Source organism: Mytilus edulis, chromosome 11 (assembly GCF_963676685.1).
Source record: "Mytilus edulis chromosome 11, xbMytEdul2.2, whole genome shotgun sequence".
NCBI classification, from domain to species: domain Eukaryota; kingdom Metazoa; phylum Mollusca; class Bivalvia; order Mytilida; family Mytilidae; genus Mytilus; species Mytilus edulis.
In genome coordinates, this window is record NC_092354.1 from 80,202,769 (window position 1) to 80,226,329 (window position 23,561).

At 32.5% G+C, this 23,561-nt stretch overlaps 1 protein-coding gene across 1 annotated transcript; it reads right to left on the reverse strand.

Moving 5' to 3' along the window:
• Positions 1-16,602: 16,602 nt before the first annotated feature.
• On the reverse strand, positions 16,603-17,659 carry LOC139494641 (uncharacterized). Its single transcript, XM_071282801.1, has 2 exons — positions 17,338-17,659; positions 16,603-16,844 (listed from the first exon to the last, which is right to left on the reverse strand). Exons 1-2 carry the CDS (start codon positions 17,657-17,659, stop codon positions 16,603-16,605), a joined length of 564 nt encoding a protein of 187 aa, XP_071138902.1.
• Positions 17,660-23,561: the final 5,902 nt, after the last annotated feature.

The window sequence follows — 23,561 nt, forward strand, 5'->3', positions numbered from 1 at the left end:
CCCAGTTTTGCATTGACCCTATGGAAAAATGCATAAAATCAGCATTTTCTCAGAGAGTAGTGCACCAAAGTCAATCAAACTGTATTGATATATAACATGACATGTGGCAATGAGACGTACGCTTTTAGAATTTTGGAATTATCTACTGTAACCATGGTTGCAGCACAAATGTTCAAAATTTCCAAAAAAAAATAAGTGCTGCAAACTGGATGAAACTTAACAGGAATAGTGACTGACATGTGCGGAGTTCCATTTTGAAGTTGGAATTTCCAAAATGGCCGCCGTAACCATGGAAACAGCAAAAATATCAAAATTTTCAAAATGCTTCAAACTTAATGAAATTTTGCAAAAATGATGACTTGGATGTGTAGATGCACTCTTTGACTTTGAAATTTTCAAAATGGCTGCCGCTCGCCTGGCAATGGGGGACGAGGGTGCCATCCGTTATTGCTAGCAATTACAAATCTAGTTCTTTTTATTATTATTATTTTTATTCTTCCACACATTTTGTCCACGCTATTTCTCGTAATTGGTCATACCCATGTTGATGGAACTATTCCATCATATGAACCGCCATGTGGAGTTGTGCAAGAGACATTGGAATGGTAAAAAATGGCCGCCGTTACCATGGAAACAGAACAAATGAGAAAAAATCCAGTTTTTAGTTTCGGTGAACTGTTTGGTTATGCTTTAAGTCAGAATCATTATATTTTGATACAATGTAGGTGCCCACTATATACAGGTATTGGATGATTTTGACACTCATTGGAACTACTATGTTGCCATGGAAACAACACCAAAAATTTCAAAAAAATCAAAGTGCTGAAAACTTAATGAAACTTCACAGTAACGATGAGCAACATTGGAAGATGTGGAATTTGGCGTTGGAATTTTCAAAATATCTGTTGTTACCATGGAAACAATGCAAAAAGGTCAAAACTTTGAATTTTCACAGAACATTCCAGAACATCAATGTTAATTTTTTTCTAATGACATTAAATGGTATAGGATTATGGAGGGACTAAATTGCAGCAGGGGTTTGACTTTGGAATTTTCGAAATGGCCGCCGTAACCATGGAAACAGCAAAAATGTCCAAAATTTCAAAATGCTTCAAACTTGATGAAACTTTACAAAAATGATAATTTGAATGTGTAGATGCACTCTTTCACTTTGAAATCTTTTAGATTGCTGCCGCTCACCTGGCAATAGGGGAAGGGTGCCATCCGCTATTGCTTGCAATGGCAAATCTAGTTATTATTCTTCTCTTTCTGACCCCTTAAACTGTCCTACCATTTTTTGGGAAGCAGTACAGGATGGAAAATTTATATTTATTCTGGGTATAGGTCTGCATCATGGGGGTTGCAGAACCCAATGTCCATGATACCAGGGTGTCATCTTGGCATAATTAGGGGGGCTCAAAGATGGGTGGGGTCAATTTTTTTTTGCATTTCATCAATTTTCTGCTGTAAATAGAGTAGATGGTATTATATTTTCTTTTATGAATATTTAGAGACACATGTCAGCTTCAACTTGGAACTAATTTTATTTCAGTAGGGGGTCTCCTTGGCATAATTTTAGGGGGGTGAATTTTTATGGAACATTCCAGAACATCAATGTCAAATTAGTTCTAGAGACATTAAATGGTACATGATTGTATATAATTATGGAGGGAACACATTACAGTGGGGGTTGGACTTTGGAATATTCAAAATGGCCCCCGTTACCATGGAAACAGCAAAAATATGAAAAACTTCAAAATGCTTCAAAATTATTGAAACTTATAGCAAATGTTGCCTAATGTATGTAGACTAAACTTTTGAGTTTGGAATTTTCAAAATGGACGCCGTTGCCATGGAAACAGCAAAAATGTCCAAAAATTTCAAAATGCTTCAAAATTGATGAAACTTAAAACAAATGTTGCCTACCATATGTGGACATTACTTTTGACCTCAAAATTTCCAAAATGGCCGCCGTAACCATGGAAACGGCAAAAATGTTAAAATATCAAAATCCATTCGATTTAATGAAACTTTACACATAGGTAATTTGGCATCATTGATACCGCAGAACAAACGATTTGGGGTCCGTTTTGGTGACTTTTGTGTTAGCATCCTAACACAGGATTACTTGTTATTATTATTCTTCCACCTTTTTTTGTCCGACAGGTTTTTTGGAGTGAAATGGAACCAATCTTAAAGATAATTCACTATAAGGAGGAACACAAAATTTCGGGTTGCAGTAGGGTCTAAGACCATAAAAAAATGGCTGCCGTTTCCATGGAAACGGAACAAATGTGAAAAATTCCAGTTTTTGGTTTTGTGAATAATTTAGAGATGCTTGAACTCAGAATCATCATATTTTATCACAATGTAGGTGCCAGCCATATATTGGTTTTGGATGATATTGGCAATCATTGGAACCACTATGTTGCCATGGAAACTACCCCAAAAATTTCAAAAAATTCAAAATGCTCCAAATTTTTTGAAACTTCATAGTAACGATGAGCAACTTTAGTAGATGCGTAATTTGGCGTTGGAATTTCCAAAATGTCTGATGTTACCATGGAAACAATGCAAAAAGGTCAAAATGCTCCAAAAACTTCCGGGTTTGGTAAATAACTTTGGTATGCTTGAACTTAAAATCATCAAATTTTAATGCAATATAGTTGTCCACTATATCCAGGTTTTGAATGATTTTGACAATCATTGGAACTACTATGTTACCATGGATACAGGATCAAATATTTCAAAAATTTCAAAATGCTCCAAAATTAATGAAACTTAATATGATTGTTGACTGCATCAGACTTTTGAAGTTGGAATTTCCAAAATGGCCACCGTTGCCATAAAAACTACAGAAATGTCAAATATTTTCAAAATGCTCCAAACTTAATGAAACTTAATATTATTGTTAACTGGCATGTACAGATGAGACTTTTGACTTTGGAATTTTCAAAATGGCTGCCGTTGCCATGAAAACAGAAGAAATGTGAAACTTTCATAATGCTCAAAATGTACTGAAAATTTACAGAAAGATATATCGCAATGCGTTGATCTGCATTCACTGTTAAATTGTTTCCAAATTGCTGTCGCTTAGTGGTAATAGGGGAAGTGTGACATCCGCTATTGCTTGCAATGGCAATTCTAGATTTTCTTATTTTTCTACCCTATATACATGTACCACTTTGCCTCATGTTCTTATTTAAGAAAAATAACATCCCTAATTAACGGGGCATTTAAAAAGTCAGAATGCGAGTACATATGTTCAAACGCTTTGAGGTATTTTTTTTAGTAGCAATAAACAAAGAAACTATGCCAATAGGACATGCTTTGATTCTATATATATGCGCTTGAATTTTTACTTGATAACATTTTTGTTCGCTTTGGAGATTCCATATATCGTCAAGTTATTGAAATTTTAATGGGGACTAACTGTGCACCACTTATTGCGGACCTGTTTTGACATTGTTATGAGTTACAATGTATGACTAAAATTAGCAAAGACCCATCGAAACAATATTTGATACAAAAATTCAACAATACTTTTAGATATTTGGATGGTATATTGGCTCTCAATAATGATAACTTCAGTATGTATACTAAAGAAATTTATCTTGTTGAAATTACTTTAAATAAAGCTAATACTAACAATGACCACTGCTCCTTCCTCGATCTCGATATCTATATCATTAACGGGAAGCTTAATACAAACAATTATGATAAAAGAGATCGTTTTTCATTTCCTATCCTAACGACGGGTGCCACATGTGGAGCAGGATCTGCTTACCCTTCCGGAGCACCTGAGATCACCCCTAGTTTTTGGTGGGGTTCGTGTTGTTTATTCTTTAGTTTTCTATGTTGCGTCGTGTGTACTATTGTTTTTCTGTTTGTCTTTTTCATTTTTAGCCATGGAGTTGTCAGTTTGTTTTAGATTTATGAGTTTGACTGTCCCTTTGGTATCTTTCGTCCCTCTTTTATCATTCATTTAAGATGGTGACGTTCCCCTGTCACCATATTATGATGTTTATATATCTTAACTTGTACGATTCTGTCGTGTATGTAACAACGTATTAGAGAGAAATTTATGTATTTCTGAAAAATTATTACACCAGGGTTTTCGATTTCACAAACTAGTCAAAACATTTACTATTTTTTATCATCGGTATAAGGAAGTGATTCGCAAATATAACTCAACATTCAGACATAGTATACGTTCAGGTATTTCACAACCAATCTTTTATGGTAATATTCTTTACAAAGCACAAAAATGTCAGTATTCACCTCAAAACTTACAATCTCTTAAACAGACTTAGTACGAAGGGATATAGTTACGATACTGTTGTCAGGTCTTTAAAGATTGCATATTTTTGCTTTAATATTGATTCACTTATAGGGTCTATGCATCGGAACTAAACACATTTATTAAAAAAACAGTTGTTGGCATGACATGGGTTATGTTCTCATATATTTTATGATTGTACAATACTAAACCCCTAACGTGAGGGAGTGTACCTGATATTCATGTGATGAAGACATAATCTTTCAATCAGTTTAATTGAGGTCTGGAGCTGGCATGTCAGTTAACTGCTAGTAGTCTGTTGTTATTTATGTAGTATTGTCATTTTATTTATTTTCTTTCTTCTGGGATCGGACTCGGACTTCTCTTGAACTGAATTTTAATGTGCGTATTGTTCTGCGTTCACTTTTCAACATTGGCTAGAGGTATAGGGGGAGGGTTGAGATCACATAAACATGTTTGACCCCGTCGCAAATTTTGCGCCTGTCCCAATTCAGGAGCCTCTAGCCTTCGTTAGTCTTGTATGATTTTTAATTTTAGTTTCTTGTGTATAATTCGGAATTTAGTATGACGTCCATTATCACTGTACTAGTATTCATATTTTTAAGGGGCCAGCTGAAGGACGCCTCCGGGTGCGGGAGTTTCTCGCTACATTGAAGACCCATTGGTGGCATTTGGCCGTTGTTTACTCTATGGTCGGGTTGTTGTCGCTTTGACACATTCCCCATTTCCTTTCTTAATTTTATAGTGAATGTCATTTGTGTTTAAAAGTCAATAGAGTCGCATTTGTACCTCATTAAAATACAATAATTATATAGTTATATTGAATTAGTTGTATACGGTCATAACATTATATAGTCCCCTGATATATGATGATAACTTATTTTTTTGCAAAAATGGACTTCTTGCGCACTTTTCCAAATGATATGTCTGCATGCAAAATATTTGAACAGATGTTGTCATATTCTAAAATATTAAATATGTAAAGTAGAGAAATGTCTCTATTCTTTGCTGTATAATTAGACGAGTCACTTAAAATATAGTCATAAGAAATAAATAGTGGTTGTCCAACCAATACATATAAGGCAATTGCAACTAAACATATACATTTGTTGGTATTTTATAATGTCAATCCCCTTTTGTTGCCTTGTAACAGAGTTTGTTATTGTTTTGGAATCGATCAGTATTGATGCATTTTATGACGACTGAACTTGCTTTGATAGTTTCAAAAGCAATCTTCTTTTCCCGTTGTTTTCTTACAGAAACATATCTAGGTAACGATGTGATGATGTAAATGGAATGATATTGGGACAAATGTAAAGTGAATCCATATTTTCCAAGGATATATTGACAAAAACCTTATTGTCTATGTAAATATGTTGATCAAAATATGACAGATTAAAACAGTTAATCAAATTTAACAACACTTGTTTTTCATAAATCGTAGAAAACTTGTCTAGATTACATTAACAGTCATACATATATGTTTGCACTTCAGTTTGTCTCAGTACACCAATTGAAATTACATTTTAGGTCTTGCCGTTATCAATTTATCGAGTACAATAACCGTACGTTAACTTAAAAACGTAACTTATCAAACTATTATATTATACTCCGAGTACAACATAAAAATTCTTGACAGAGAGCTTAGGAATTAAATGATGTTATCGGTCAGTATAAACAAAACTTCGAATAGTTAACTCAAGTACAACGTCTGAATTTAAACTTCAACAACAGTGGAACATTAATTTACAAAGACAATAACAGTAGTCAATATACAATAAAACCATTATACAGAATTTCAACGAAAGAGTACCAACCCAAGGAAACCCGCGGATAACAATGCAGACAACTAAATATAAATTCAGATCTATCTAGAACAAAAATAACATACTTAACCTACATTACTAGTTTGGATGTTTTTTTTCTATATGGGTCGAGACGCTATATTAAAGTCACCAAAATTCGCGAAAAGGTACGCGATAGTCTGCCATTTTTGGAAGGAAAGACAACGCGGTATATAACAATACATGTTGCGCTAACAGTGCACTGAAACAATAGGTTGTGTGGTATTTGCGTGAATTAAAAAGGAACATAATATCTTGTTTAAATCGATTGCAAATACTGATTTTGTATAGTTTGATGTCTTTTTTTTAGTAGAAGGTTTAGACATTAACAGAGATACATGATTCATAACATAACCACACAAGCCGAAAACTTGTAACTTTGTTACTTGACTCAGGTTCTGTCACGTGACATATCACTACGTAACAATAAAATACAGTTTCCGTCAGTTGTTAAATTTGATGTTCTAAGAACTTATGTGACATTTGATCAATCGTCCTTCTTTATAAAATTTGACGCCCTCAACATTTAAAATGGAAGTATTACGACCGATGGTTAAATAATTTGTCAAAGATAAAAGTATCAACATTGTGTTCGCTATATGCCCATTTCGTCTACAAAAGACGCATGTGTAACATTACATCAGATAGTTATAAAGAGCATATCAAGTGCAAAGGTGAGAGAACAAACACTTCCTAAAGCTGGACTTAATATGTCTCGGGTACAATATTCCAGGGGTTGACAAGTTTGTTGTATTTTGAAGAAAACAAAACACTCAAAGTTGTTCAACAGTTGGTTATGACTTAGGCCATATAAATAGTTGTAAACACAGAATCGTGACTTCTAGACTGCTGATACCGCGAGATAAATAAAAACTCCACCAGTAATGGCATCGGTCCACCATTTGTAAAAAGAATCATCAAATATACCAGAATAAAGGGTATAGCAACCGACATGTCTAACTCAAACGATACATTATGAACCAGATGAATAACAAAAACAGGCGCTGAATCTATGATGATCATAGCTACTTGGTCATCGATATTTAAAATAAACGACGAGCAATGATATCACGTTTGTATAAGACATATGATATTGTGATGCTTTCTCGATTCTCCAAAATGAACACATATAGTTCTGGTCAAGCAGACAATGCTTTTAATAATAATATAAATAAAATATTAAATGATACATACACATAATAATTATTATGAGCCTCTCGTTACAGACTACATAATTTACAACAAAGATGATAATTGTACATAAACATCTAGACTATTTAAAAATAGAGTTTGTTTTTTTTTATTTTCATAAACTATGTATTCTCCTTTGAAATGTTTTTTTTACAGGACAATGCAAAAGTTTCTTTTTTATATTTTATACATACGCTTTAATAAAAATCTAAAAAAAAAAGAGCAATATCTAATCTAATCTAATCGGGACGTCCAAAAAGTAAACTGCACAACTTTCTAAAAATTGATATTGCATTTTTTTTCTACACCTGTATAGGCATTCTTGTATATGGGGGATATTTGTCTAACTAATGTGAAGTCGAAGGGTGGCCTTAATTTGTTAACTATCGGGTCCTTATTGGTCCAATCTTTTTTTTATATTTTTTAAAAGAAATATATGTTAATGGGATTTATTCAACCTGCGATTTATTGCATGTGAAATCTCAAAGGTGTACCAATGGTGTACCACCACTAATTCGGGCCCGCCAGGAAAGAACATAACAGAGAGTAGTACAGTTTTCACACAACACAGTTCTTACGCATGGATTTAACTTGTAAAATGTGTATAATTTTAAGGTAATTTTGGTATCAAATGGACAATGATGGAAGCTGAATGATTGTGAAAATTGAAAAACACTTGACTTGTAATTTTGAAGTTTTGGGAATCAGTTCTGTCTTATAATCAGTATGCTGATTTTTTTCAGTAGAAGACACCATCAAGTGTTGCTTTGATATGCATTGTTTGTCATTTTATTTGAACTAGAACATGTTTAAACAAAAGCTGGGCCTCAAAGAAATTGAGGAGTTTGTCACAGACATCATTGGGTATAAAATAATTGGTGTACTTATAAAATTAACTACGAGATAACAAAAACCGGCAGAAATATTTTTTTTTCAAATATAAATGAACGTAAACCAATTTTGAAATACATCACTTTTATAGGCTGCTTTGATTTATTTTTGTTAAATTAAGCTATGAAACAACTATTATAAATTCATCACATACGGCCTTCAATTTAACCCCTTAGCTTGCATTAGATTACGCATAAACTAAATGTTTTCGCGTCTGCTAATATGGGTGGCCTACAATTTGAAAAGAAATGTGGTATCCCAATAGTAACAAAACGTAAAACCACACAAATTATAGTCTCGAATTGTTTGTTGAACCCATATGACGCCACATTCATTCAAAAATAAGTTGATCATAGTAAGTTGTCATATTTATATACGTTTGTTGAATACAAAATATATTCAACCCGTGACCCTAAAACATTTTTTTATTTAAATTTAGAGAAAAATAGGAAGACTTTTTAGTTGGACTCTCCTCTACCATTCAAATAATGCAATGCATATGCCTATAGACGACTTACAAAAACGAGAAACATCCAACGTATGTAAGGATAGTGCTTTTACTTGATATACATACTAAGGGCTTGCTTACTATTTAAATATATCACCGTACAAAGGTTTAATGTGATTTAGAGTCTCACTCAATCATTTTAACCACTAAAACCACAATTCATCAGTTTTATAAAAAAAACATGTCAATTAGCAGTGAAACCAATAAAATATCAATTACAATGGATGTAAACTCATAGTGATAAGTAATACATCACTATTTTACTGGCAATATGAACAAGTTTGAAACTAACGACACTGATAAATAAGATAATAAACTGTCGTATATTAATAAAGACATATCAATCATATGTATAATAGTAAAAGGGGATTTATTTCTGAATTAGTCCTGTTAGTATCGATACTCTTGATTCTAAATTGTGGAACAGTAACAGCATCATACGGTTCTGTGTTAGCAGATTCATTCTAATTATTTGATTTTTTGTAATCTAATAAACAGAAGTATTTATATAGATATAAGAAGATGTGGTATGAGTGTTCATGAGACAACTCTGCATCCAAGTCAATCTTCATAAAAGTGAACGATTATATGTCGAAGTACGGTTTTCAACACGGAGGTGAATGACTGATTTCGGGTGCGTTATTAAAAATAAGTAATAAGTCGATCTTCATCGGAGTGGCTAAACAAATTTGAAACTTTAAACTCTGTGTATAGATGAACTAAGTAACGTTATCGGTAAAAATACATTAAATCAATGTGTTTTTCCCATCCAATCGATTGGCCCTTCCTCTGAAACACCTCACATATAAACATCCACCAATGAATCCACTAAAACATTAACAAGGGCTAACCCGTTATTTTCTAGTTATACCTGGCCTGTGTACGCGTGTCAGGCATGAAATATCTTAATATATATTAAAATATTAATGTAAACATTTTGATAGTGAGATCAGACCCTGCTGGTGCCAAATGCTTCCGGCCTCAATCTAAAATGACTAGAATTGATTATACTCCTGTCAAAAAGCCATAGTTATATTTCAGGATACCGGCTCCTCAGCCAATTAACAATAGCTTTATAAAATGGCCACTTATTTGACAGTCGCATCAAATCTTAATGTTTGTTTCTATTTATTCGTATATATTTGTTTGATTATGACAATACTTCCTGTGTGACAAACGCGCGAACCCATATTACATTCAATAAAACAAAAATCGATCCCCAAAACATGTTAGATAAACTATGATTTTTTGGGGCATACATTGATACGGTATCCTTTTATATTTGTTTTTTTCAACTTTTACGGCAAATTCAAAGACATCTACATTATAAAGATTATAATTATGTTATATCTATGATATGTTTTTGAGATTGATTTGTAAAGGGATACTTAGCACCGATTGAAATGTAGTCATGGTAAATACTCTAAGAACCTATTAACCTATTGATAAGTTTGCTTGGTGAAATAAAAAGTGTTATTGTTATATTATTTCCTTAGATATTAGTGAGTATGAACCAAAGACAACTACTTAAAGGTAAAATTCCAATCTGTTGTGTGTGGTTGTTTTGCTTGTTTGCGTTAGAGCCACATTCGGTGACTTTTGCTATATAGTGTCGAGGTTGTTTCATTGATTCAGAAGGTAAGAACAACAGGTCAAAAACAACCATTTACACAGATAAAATCGCTTCTCTAAGTTTTGAGTTAAATATACTTAGCCAGTAAACAATAGTAAAGGGTTTATAATAACTACGTTGACACAAAAATTACCATATTTGACGACTACGTGTACGTATTACAATAAACCTACTACTATATAAATCCTGAACTTTTAAAATAAAAAAAGGTGGGTTATGATTGAAAATGAAACAACGTTAAGTTTTAAAATATTTCTCACACAATTCCTTAACTATTTATAATGACGGAAGACCTTATAATGGCATCTTAATTGACACCCGCACGTGACTAAATGTAAAATTGAATCTGTATTAATCCATTATGTATCTTGCAAGTTTTAATCACTCTTGTGTTGTTGTTTTTAAAGTGTTCCTTTCATATTAATGTATTTCTAACGATGACATATTACTATAAGTGGAAATTGTACTATTCATTTGCATTAGTTATAGTTAGGTAACATAGTCTAACATTTTGTCATGTTTGATTTATTTTAGTTTAATCGAAGTAAGGGAAGTAACTACAAATCATTGTAAAAGTAAATTAAAGTAAAAACAAAGGGCTAAGCCCTACTTTGAAAAGAGAAGGGAACATAATAACATCAAGGGACGAGACACACATAGATAATAATGAAATAGAAAAGGAAATATATGATATATATTAGAAAAAATATATAAAGAAAATGTAACAGGAACTCAAGTGAGTTCTAGAGAAAATTTTGTAAAACTCTGTAAAATCAGCTAAACGTTTATATTACGTTGTGTTGTTGAGGGAATATGAAGCTATTCAATGATCAAAATTAGTTTTTGTCAACATTATATATAACCAGTGTAATTGTTCTGATAAAATGATAAACAAAAATTGACATGTTTATATTTTTGTAAAAGTGTCAAAGTAAATACTTTGTCAAAATTTCATGAAAATTAAACGAGCCAAATCAATTCAAGTGAAGGTGTTGGGTACACCTTAAACAAAGATTTAACAGAAACATACAACTGCTATGGCATTGATACAAAATTAGAATATAAAGTTGATGCACATGATAAACTTATTTACGTTTGAACGATAACAGTGGAGGAATGCACACATATTATCTATAAATTAGAATTAAATAAATGTCCAGGTCGTGAAGAAAATACAGTAAAGTTTAATAAAAATGTGTTGATATATACTTAAATTAGTTTTGATAAATGTATTAAGTACAGGATACAATATATACAATCTTGCTTTTTCACAACGTACTAGTATATTAACTTTGATATTACAACAATATGATATTTCACTTTCGGAAAACTATTGTGCATTAATAAAGCATTTTCTATTTTTTGCACACTTAAAGGGTGCTCTCTTTAATGCTTTAATGCTTTATTTTGTAACTGTCATTTACAAGCCAAGTTCAAGTCACTGGTTTTCGAAAAGGTGAGCACATATATACATGAAATAAAAAATATAAAAAAATCCACCCATGGTAAAATAGTAAAAATAACCATATTTTTCACTTCAAAACCCCACCAATTTTTACAAAACCAATGTTGGGTATATATCAAACAAAATATGATGTTAAATCATTTTAAATGTTCAATTTTGAGATATTCAGATAAAAAATCTTTGCAAATGTATAGCATCTGCATAAATTAGACATTGTAACTTTCACCGATATAATTGTCATCATGAGTTATCTCCCTTTAAATTGTTCTCCATACTACTATAAAGAAGGTAACTGCTCAGATGCTGACTTCCCTGAAACTAGCAACTAAGCTTTTTAGTGATAGTAGCACCTTACAAAAGTTGTTTGAGTGGCATAAAGATGCATAACATTTTGTATTGATATCAATGTTGCAATATATGAAGAGACAAGTCAAGAGTTTGTTCTCAAATTTTATCAGCTTAGTGCTTCTGCACGAAAATGTCCAGTGGCTGAGTGTCAGATAATGAGATATTACAGAAACGTAGAGCTGATAGTGAAGAAAGAATTTAGTTTGCTGTTGCTATTATGACAACAACGAACGTCAAGTTTAAAGCAGGTCTTAAACTTCCGTACAGTAAACTGAACAGTCGCATTCAGTATGTACAAAAGATCCATAATAACATATAAAATATAACAAATTAATCATTGTCTGCATATCTAACATGTCTAATATTTAAAAGAACTTAAGAAGGGTCTGCCAATACACCCCCGTCATAGCCAGGGGATTCAAGGGGTACGTACAAAAGTAAGCCTACCCCATCCCCCTGGATGATTGCATCGTGAGTCGAATGTAACCTCTCCTTGGGAATTCCTGGCTACGGAGCAGGGACTGTTATACAATATCTATATTTTGAAAGAGATTTAGCCACAGCTGTAATCCTTGTACAGTTTAGGATTCCAAGTCCAGAGTCTCTGATGAACAAAATTAAGAAAATATATCTATGGGGGATTTCCTGGGTAACAGTCACCAGGGAAGTATATACTGTACTAGACATTTAGTGACAAATACATATACCATCATGTTAATGTCATGAATGTAATGTTGGCAAGATATATAATAATACATGTAAATTTAAATTCTTCACAATTGGCAATACTTTTTTAAATGCTTGTTATGGGACTTATTATGGTATAAATTTGCCTGTAAGTCCAAACACCATTTTTGAAACAGCAAGAGACCATCATGGCAAATCTGATCATTCGTCTCTTACATTGCAAACATACATGCCATATGTACCAAAACCCAGTACTAGGAATTACATTTCTGTATAATTTTGGATTAATAATGTTGCAAGATTTGTTTAAAAAAAAAGGGGCTCAAATAATTTACAATCAATTACATGAAATAAATAAAAGGGGTAATAAAACTAAAAGTCAGCAACCTAATTACAAAAGTTTCAAAAATCAAAATCAATGGTGATATATTGATTCTTCGTATGTATTATCAACATGCAGATTACAATAATAGGTATAATACATGTATCATCTATGTCAAGCTTTAAATTGTTCCTTATGTTTTGTATGAACTGGGAATAAATTTAACAGAAACAGTGGTTGTCATTGGGTCTTGTCTGTCAATATATATGTTTTGTTTTTTTTATAAATTGTTTTGATATGAAAATATGCTGTTAGTTTTCTCAGTCGACATTAATTCTTCATGTCGAAAACATCGTTATAACTAGCTATTCTGTATGAGTATCGTTTTTTCTCATTCTTGAAGGCCAAATGGTTGCCTATTATTGCTTATATGCACTTCATTTGAATTTTGGTGGAAAGTTGTCTCATTAGCATCCATACCACGTCTCCTTGGTATTATTTTATAATGATCTGCTTATAATCCCTCATTTACAATTGTCAAAATTTACACTTTTTGTTTAAAAAAATATTCATATTTTTTCTTCTCAATTGAGAGACCTTGATGTTTAGTACATTTTTACTAATTACTCTCTCTATCATGTTATATTGCATTTTCTGTCTGTCTGTATGTCTGTCCTTCAGTTCAGGAAATCAGTTTTCTACACTTTTTTTTCTTGATGCTTGAAAATATTGATATGATATTTGGTCTCTATTTTTATCATGATAAGTTACTTGAGTTACAGATCTAGTTAGAATTCTGTTCTGATCCGATGATTTTGTCTAGATTTGTTGTCAATAGATTTCATAAATTAAATCAAATTTTCAGGTTTTCACACATGTTTTAATCTTCCATGAAAATAATGATTTTATAATTGGTATATAGTGTTATATTGACAAGTTAGAGATCAAGTTCGCACTTTGTAATGATCTTATGATAATGTCCCGAGAAATATTCCTTGTACTTAGAAAATTCAAACAGATAATCAGTTTTACACCTTCTTAGCTCACCTGGCCGAAAGGCCAAGTGAGCTTTTCTCATCACTTGGCGTCCGGCGTCCGCCGTCGTCGTCCTGCGTTAACTTTTACAAAAATTTTCTCCTCTGAAACTACTGGGCCAAATTTAACCAAACTTGGCCATAATCATCATTGGGGTATCTAATTTTAAAAATTTGTCCGGGGACTCGCTCAACCAACCAAGATGGCCGACATAGCTAAAAATAGAACATAGGGGTAAAATGCAGTTTTTGACTTATAACTCAAAAACCAAAGCATTTAGAGCAAATCTGACATAAGCATTATTGTTAATCAGGTCAAGATCTACCAGCCCTGAAATTTTCAGATGAATCGGACATTTCGTTGTTGGGTTGCTGCCCCTGAAATGGTAATTTTAAGGAAATTTTGCTGTTCTTGGTTATTATCTTGAACATTATTATAGATAGAGATAAACTGTAAACAGCAATAATGTTCAGCAAAGTAAGATCTACAAATAAGTCAGCATGACCAAAATGGTCAGTTGACCACTTTAGGAGTTATTGCCCTTTATAGTCAATTTTTAACCATTTTTCGTAAATCTTAGTAATCTTTTAGAAAAATCTTCTCCTCTGAAACTACTTGGCCAAATTTAACCAAACCTAGCCATAATCATCATTGGGGTATCTAGTTAAAAAATGTGTCCGGTAACTCGGCCAACCAACCAAGATGGCCGCCATGGCTAAAAATAGAACATGGGGGTAAAATGCAGTTTTTGGCTTATAACTCAAAAACCAAAGCATTAAGAGCAAATCTGACGGGAAGTGAAATTGTTGATCAGGTCACGATCTATCTGCCCTGGAATTTTCAGATGAATCGGATAATTGGTTGTTAGGTTGCTGCCCCTGAATTGGTAATTTTGAGGAAATTTTGCTGGTTTTTTTGTTATTATCTTGAAGATTATTATAGATGGAGATAAACTGTAAACAGCAATAATGTACAGCAAAGTAAGAACTAAAAATAAGTCAGTATGACCAAAATAGTCAATTGACCCCCTAAGGAGTTATTGCCCTTCATAGTTAATTTTTAACAATTTTCTTAAAATTTGAAGATTTTCAATAACATTTTCCACAGAAAGTACTGTTATAGATAGAGATAATTGTAAGCAGCAAGAATGTTTAGTAAAGTAAGATCTACAAACACATCACCATCACCAAAACACAATTTTGTCATGAATCCATCTGTGTCCATTGTTTAATATTCACATAGACCAAGGTGAGCGACACAGGCTCTTTAGAGCCTCTAGTTTATAATTGGTACATATACATGAACATATATGTATGTATGTTTTTTAATGACAGTTTAATTTTCTTATCCCAGGCATAGATTACCTTAGCCGTATTTGGTACATTTTTTTGGAATTTTAGATTCTCAATGCTCTTCAACTTTGTACTTGTTTGGCTTTAAAAGATTTTTGACATGAGCGTCACTGATGAGTCTTATGTAGACGAAATGCGCATCTGGCGTACTAAATTATAATCCTGGTACCTTTGATAACATTTTGCAGATCATGTAAAAATGTTGTTCCGGTCTGATTCACTCAAACATGTCACATAATCAGTTTTTTTATCATGCTTTTAGATATTGACTTGATATTTATTACAATAAACCATGCCACGTTATAGATTAGATTAAGTATAGCATTTTGTTCCTGTATAATGAATTTTTAACCGAGAGGGGACTATGTTTTGCCATGCATGATACTATAATCTGTCACTCTCATAAGTATTGTCATGATTGAAATTCATTATTCGAAAAATAGGTAGAAGTAAATTAAAAGTTAGATTAACCAATTATGTTTACATTACAATGTTACCATGCAGGTGAAATCGCAATTCTTCTCAGGGCCATAATACATGTATTTTTAAGGTTGAAATTTGGAATTTTTTTAATTTTTTATGCACACATCATGCACATAAGTAAAAAGGGATAAGGATTATATCTCAATTGAACAGCATTTAAAATTTTATGTTGGTAGAATTGAAACGTTTCTATTTACAACATTTAAATGATGATTAAAATAGAGCAGTACGCTAGTATTTGTGTAGTGGTATAATGCAAAGGGTCGTTTAATGTACTTAGTTCCGTAAAAGCTAGTTGTAGTAAAAGGTGATACACCTGACAACATTAACTATTTAACTTTGATTTTATTCATGAAAATGTATTACTCAGTTGCATATTGTCAATTATAGTTACAGTAAAATAATATATTTGTATTAATACATTGTTTTTGTTGAAAAAAATCATGCTAACCGTTAAATTTTCAAAAAAATATTTGTTTATGTGTCGGTGGTTTTCATTCACTTCATTCTTTTATTTTTTTATTTATTAAATTTTTCCAAGACTTAAACACATGCATTCACATTAAAATAGGATGGTTTTCCTCTGCCATTTCCACCTTTAAACCCAATTCCACCCGATGCACTGCCTACAACAGCGCCATCTCTGGATCCAGCTCCTGATCCACCACTTGATCCACCACCGGATACTGCCAAATCCGCTAGACCAACTGTTTGATCAACTACTACCAGATTCACCATTAACGATTGATCTTCTGAACGATCCACTACCAACACTAGATGCACCACTAAATCCGACAGTTAGCACAACATGTGACATAGCCCATTTTCTGTTAATGGACATTAAAGTCATTTATAAAAGGTTTACTTTGTTGTATAGATAACACAACCGTTTGATATTGCCTCTCTTTTTGGTTTGTGTGTCTCCTATATCATTCAAATGTATACTATATATATCCCATGAATGTTAGACAATTATTAGTAAACAAAAAATGATCAATATTAAAACGTAGGGTTACTTGGTCAAGAACATGACAGATACAACTCAGATAAAGTGATGTAAATAAATCGTTAGAGCATACTGTGTCTGTCATTGTCAATTGGTGAAAAGTACAATAACAATAATACTGAACTCCGAGAGAAATTCAAAACGGAAAGTCCATAATCAAATGACAAAATCAAATGATAAAACACATCAAACGAATGGACAACAACTGTCATAAAACCTGACGTTGTACATAAACTTCGTAAACTATGCATAGTAATATCGATAATACATACCTCTTCCCATCATACTTAGTCCTTCACCCCCTCCGCCCATATCTACACCAGAACTTCTTCGATCTCTAGATGAACCAACTCCAAATCCAGGACCACCCAACGTTATACCACCAGCAAATCCGGAACCTTTTCCATTTGAAACTCCACCAAGTCTTCCAGTCAAACTTCCCCTAGAACCCCCACCAAATCTTCCTCCTGTACCCCTTCCATATCCTCCGAATCCACTAAAGGCTCCGTAACCTCTATATCTTCCAATATATTGCCGTCCGTACACATGTTCAACAATGGATAACAATAGTACAGTCACAATTACCATGGTCATTTTGGATCAAGACGAACTGCAGTAAAGACAAGGCTGTGATTAGTGCTATTTATTTAACTTTAAAAAAAGGATTGATGAGGATTTAATTGATTTTAGTTAGTTTTCTTGATCATTAAAAATAGATAATTGAAACAAAATTATGACAAATAGGACATTTAAAACGGGGAACAATGTGTTTCCTTCTTTTTTCTGATGCTTGAAATTGTATAGAGATTTTGTTTCGACGAAAAGTACATGTCACGTACTAAGAGTACAGTAAATCATTTAAGGATAACATACAGTACAGGCAGGCAGTCAAAGATAAAATATAGTACAATTATGCAGTCAAAGATAAAATACAGTAAAGTCAAGCAGTCAAAGATAAAATACAGTACAGTCAGGCAGTCAATCATAAAATACAGTATAGTCAGAGTGTCAAAGTTAAAATACAGTACAGTAAGGCAGTTAAAGATAAAATACATTTGAGTCAGGTAATCAAACATACAGTACAATACAGTCAGGCAGTCATAGATAAAATACAGTACAGTCAGGCAGTTAATCATAAAATACAGTACAATCAGACAGTCAAAGATAAAATACAGTACAATCAGGTAGTTAAAGATAAAATACAGTACAGTCAGGCAGTCAATCATAAAATACAGTACAGTCAGACAGTCAAAGATAAAATACAGTAAAGTCAGGCAGTCATAGATAAAATACAGTATATTCAGGCAGTTAAAGATAAAATACAGTACAGTCAGGCATTCATAGATAAAGTACAGTACATTCAGGCAGTTAAAGATAAAATACAGTACATTTAGGCAGTTAAAGATAAAATGCAGTACAGTCAGGCATTCAAAGATAAAGTACAGTACATTTCGGCAGTTAAAGATAAAACACAGTACAGTCAGGCAGTTAAAGATAAAATGCAGTACAGTCAGGCAGTTAAAGATAAAATGCAGTACAGTCAGGCATTCAAAGATAAAGTACAGTACAGTTAGGCAGTTAAAGATAAAATACAGTACAGTCCATAAGTCAAAGATAAAATACAGTACAGACAGGGAGTCAAATATAAAGTACGGTACATTCAGGCAGTCAAAGATAGAATACAGTACCGTCAGGCAGTCAAAGATAGAGTACAGTACAGTCGGGCAGTCAAAGATAAAATATAATACAATCAGACAGTCAAAGATAAAATACAGTACAATCAGGCGGTCAAAGATAAAATACAGTACAGTCAGGTAGTTAAAGATAAAATACAGTACACTCAGGCAGTCAAAGATAAAATACAGCACAGTCAGGCATTCAAATATATAGTACAGTACATTCAGGCAGTTAAAGAAAAAATACAGTACAGTCAGGCAGTTAAAGATACAATACAGTACAGTCAGGCAGTCAAAGATAGAGTACAGTACAGTCGGGCAGTCAAAGATAAAATACAATACAATACAGTCAGGCAGTTAAAGAAAAATACAGTACATTCAGGCAGTCAAAGATAAAATACAGTACATTCAGGCAGTTAAAAATAAAATACAGTACAGTCAGGCAGTTAAAGATGAAATGCAGTACAGTCAGGCATTCAAATATAAAGTACAGTACATTCAGGCAGTTAAAGAAAAAATACAGTACAGTCAGGCAGTTAAAGATACAATACAGTACAGTCAGGCAGTTAAAGATAAAATGCAGTACAGTCAGGCAGTCAAATATAAAATACAGTACAGTCAGGCATTCAAAGATAAAATACAGTACATTCAGGCAGTTAAAGATAAAATACAGTACATTCAGGTAGTTAAAGATAAAATACAGTACAGTTAGGCAGTAAAAGATACAATACAGTACAGTCAGGCAGTTGAAGATAAAATGCAGTACAGTCAGGCATTTAAAGATAAAATACAGTACATTCAGGCAGTTAAAGATAAAATACAGTACAGTCAAGCAGTAAAAGATACAATACAGTACAGTCAGGAAGTTAAAGATAAAATGCAGTACAGTCAGGCAGTTAAAGATAAAATACAGTACATTCAGGCAGTTAAAGATAAAATACAGTACATTCAGGTAGTTAAAGATAAAATACAGTACAGTGAAGCAGTAAAATATAAAATACAGTACAGTCAGGCAGTTAAAGATAAAATGCAGTACAGTCAGGCATTTAAAGATAAAATACAGTACATTCAGGCAGTTAAAGATACAGTACAGTACAGTCAGACAGTCAAAGATAAAATACAGTACAGTCAGACAGTCAAACATAAAATACATTACAGTCAGGCAGTCAAAGATAAAATACAGTACAGTCAGGTAGTAAAAGATAAAATACAGTACAATCAATCAGTCAAAGATAAAGTACAGTACAGTCAGGCATTCAAAGATAAAGTACAGTACAGTCAGGCAGTTAAAGATACAATACAGTACAGTCAGGCAGTTAAAGATAAAATACAGTTCAGTCAGGCATTCAAAGATAAAGTACAGTACAGTCAGGCAGTTAAAGATAAAATACAATACAATCAATCAGTCAGTCAAAGATAAAATGCAGTACAGTCAGGCATTCAAAGATAAAGTACAGTACATTCAGGCAGTTAAAGATAAAATACAGTACATTCAGGTAGTTAAAGATAAAATACAGTACAGTTAGGCAGTAAAAGATACAATACAGTACAGTCAGGCAGTTAAAGATAAAATACAGTACATTCAGGCAGTTAAAGATAAAATACAGTACAGTCAAGCAGTAAAAGATACAATACAGTACAGTCAAGCAGTAAAAGATACAATACAGTACAGTCAGGAAGTTAAAGATAAAATGCAGTACAGTCAGGCAGTTAAAGATAAAATACAGTACATTCAGGCAGTTAAAGATAAAATACAGTACATTCAGGTAGTTAAAGATAAAATACAGTACAGTGAAGCAGTAAAAGATAAAATACAGTACAGTCAGGCAGTTAAAGATAAAATGCAGTACAGTCAGGCATTTAAAGATAAAATACAGTACATTCAGGCAGTTAAAGATACAGTACAGTACAGTCAGACAGTCAAAGATAAAATGCATTACAGTCAGGCAGTCAAAGATAAAATACAGTAAAGTCAGGTAGTAAAAGATAAAATACAGTACAATCAATCAGTCAAAGATAAAGTACAGTACAGTCAGGCATTCAAAGATAAAGTACAGTACAGTCAGGCAGTTAAAGATACAATACAGTACAGTCAGGCAGTTAAAGATAAAATACAGTACAGTCAGGCATTCAAAGATAAAGTACAGTACAGTCAGGCAGTTAAAGATAAAATACAATACAATCAATCAGTCAGTCAAAGATAAAATGCAGTACAGTCAGGCATTCAAAGATAAAGTACAGTACATTCAGGCAGTTAAAGATAAAATACAGTACATTCAGGCAGTTAAAGATAAAATACAGTACAGTCAGGCAGTTATAGATACAATACAGTACAGTCAGGCAGTTAATGATAAAATGCAGTACAGTCAGGCATTCAAAGATAAAATACAGTACATTCAGGCAGTTAAAGATACAATACAGTACAGTCAGACAGTTAAAGATAAAATACACAGTCAGACAGTCAAATATAAAATACAGTACAGTCAGGCAGTCAAAGATAAAATACAGTACAGTCAGGTAGTTAAAGATAAAATACAGTACAATCAATCAGTCAAAGATAAAGTACAGTACAGTCAGGCATTCAAAGATAAAGTACAGTACATTCAGGCAGTTTAAGATAAAATGCAGTACAGTCAGGCATTCAAAGATAAAGTACAGTACATTCAGGCAGTTTAAGATAAAGTACAGTACATTCAGGCAGTTAAATATAAAATACAGTACATTCAGGCAGTTAAAGATAAAATACAGCACAGTCAGGCATTCAAAGATAAAATACAGTACAGTCAGACAGTCAAAGATAGAATACAGTACAGTTAGGCAGTCATAGATAAAATACAGTACAGTCAGACAGTCAAAGATAAAATGCAGTACCGTCAGGCAGTCAAAGATAGAATACAGTACCGTCAGGCAGTCAAAGATAAAATACAGTGCAGTCAATATTCAAAGATAAAGTACATTACAGTGAGGCAGTTAAAGATAAAATACAGTATAGTTTAGGATTTAAAATAAAATACAGTACAGTTAGGCAGTCAAAGATAAAATACAGTACAATCATTCAGTCAAGGATAAACAATTGCAATCATACCTTCCCATGGCGTTATACATTACGATAATAAAGATACAACATACATGGACATTTCATTTCAAAGAATTTGCAAATATCAAAATCAAATTTGAAAAGGAAAATGCAAAAAAGGATTTAAGCAATATATTTGTGTAGATAATCCTCATTTCATACAATAGTTATGCAGGTATTGGGAAATGTTTTTTTCATTGATTTTTTTTTTTACATTCAGGTTTTTTAAATGTACATGTGCAAGTTGACCTTACATGTTTATGGGCAATCTTGTACCTGCCATTTAATTTTAAAACTTATAACATTGTATCGTTTTTCAACATAGATTACTTTCAATTAATTATATTTGAGAGTTCCTGTTGGAGAAACGAACTCAAATAATCGGTTCAGATGCATGACATTTGTATATATATATAGCCATTCCGATAGTGAACGAACATTGCGTAACTAAACTTAGTATTGCATTGAATAAGTTGGGTGCCTTTATAGAAGTATGCATCGATTTGTATATTCTGATTGTAATCTGACTTAATTGGTACACTGTACACAATAAGGGCAAAATTCTAGCGACATACAAAGCCTGTGCTATTTTGAACAGTTTTAGAAAGACAGTAGTTAGACGTTTACTCGTTTACTTAAACCAATTATGACCTGGAAGAACAGGTGTCTCATTTTCGATTTTTTTTTGTAATTTATTTTTATTTCATCTGAAAACACACCAAGTATTGTGATACATAATTATATAGTTAATTCATAATATATGTATTGATATTAAATTTTTCAATAAGAGTCTAAACTTAAAAAGTTAGTTATGATAATTGTTGTAAATTTTCTACTTGATCATACACATCCTTTATCACTCTGGATTAGAATACCTGAATATGCTGATAAGGTTAACAATGGCAACAGCCTTCTCCTCTAGCCACATGCATCACTGCCTATACAATGATGTTGAACATGAGAGGTACCAGGAGAGGCCATCAGAGATCATTAACAGATAACATAAAGGACAGAATCACATAATACATGTCAACATAAGTCAAGGGGAGATAAGTCAAATACAATCTAACAAAAACTAGTATATGAATATATATATAACAATATCAATAAACATAGATAGTACTTTTAAGATGCACACAAATCACTGTCCAGTTGTGATGTGCATCAACATATCATTAATTCTACATGAACTATTATAAAGCCTTAAGTAAGTACAAAATAGAAAGATCTCTCCTCACATGTGAACTAAGTTTTTAATTAATTCCCATTTACTATCAAATTTCTCTCTTGCTTTAGGGGATCTGTAAAATGAGGTAGATATGTGTTCTATTCGGTAGGAATTTTTAATCATAGCTATGACACCTGTAAGAGTCGGTATTAAAGTATAAAAGCGACATGTATAAATGTAATATTTAACCAGAATATTGAGTAAGTTTAGGGAAACATCCAAAGACTCTGACCCAAGAACACTATTTTCCACATTAAGTATTAAAATTATTTTCAACTAGAAAAAGTGCTGCAATTTCTAACCACAAATTTCTTACTACGGTACATTCCGAGAACAGGTGATTAATAGTTTCTTTTAGTTTCATAACAGAAACTACATAAGTTAGTTTCTTTTAACCCATATTTCTGCATTAATGCATTTGTGGCGAGAGTTCTATGTAAAATCTTAAACTGGAACATACTAAATTTGTTGTTTTTACAATGTTTTAGTGCAACAAAAGGGTAAATTATAAATGAA

What these genes read in the sequence shown, in the direction of transcription:
- LOC139494641 (XM_071282801.1), bottom strand. Translation starts at nt 17,659, where the DNA reads ATGACCATGGTAATTGTGACTGTACTATTGTTATCCATTGTTGAACAT. An exon ending in ACTAAGTATGATGGGAAGAG is followed by an intron (nt 16,845 to 17,337) that starts GTATGTATTATC and finishes TGTCGGATTTAG; the next exon opens with TGGTGCATCTAGTGTTGGTA.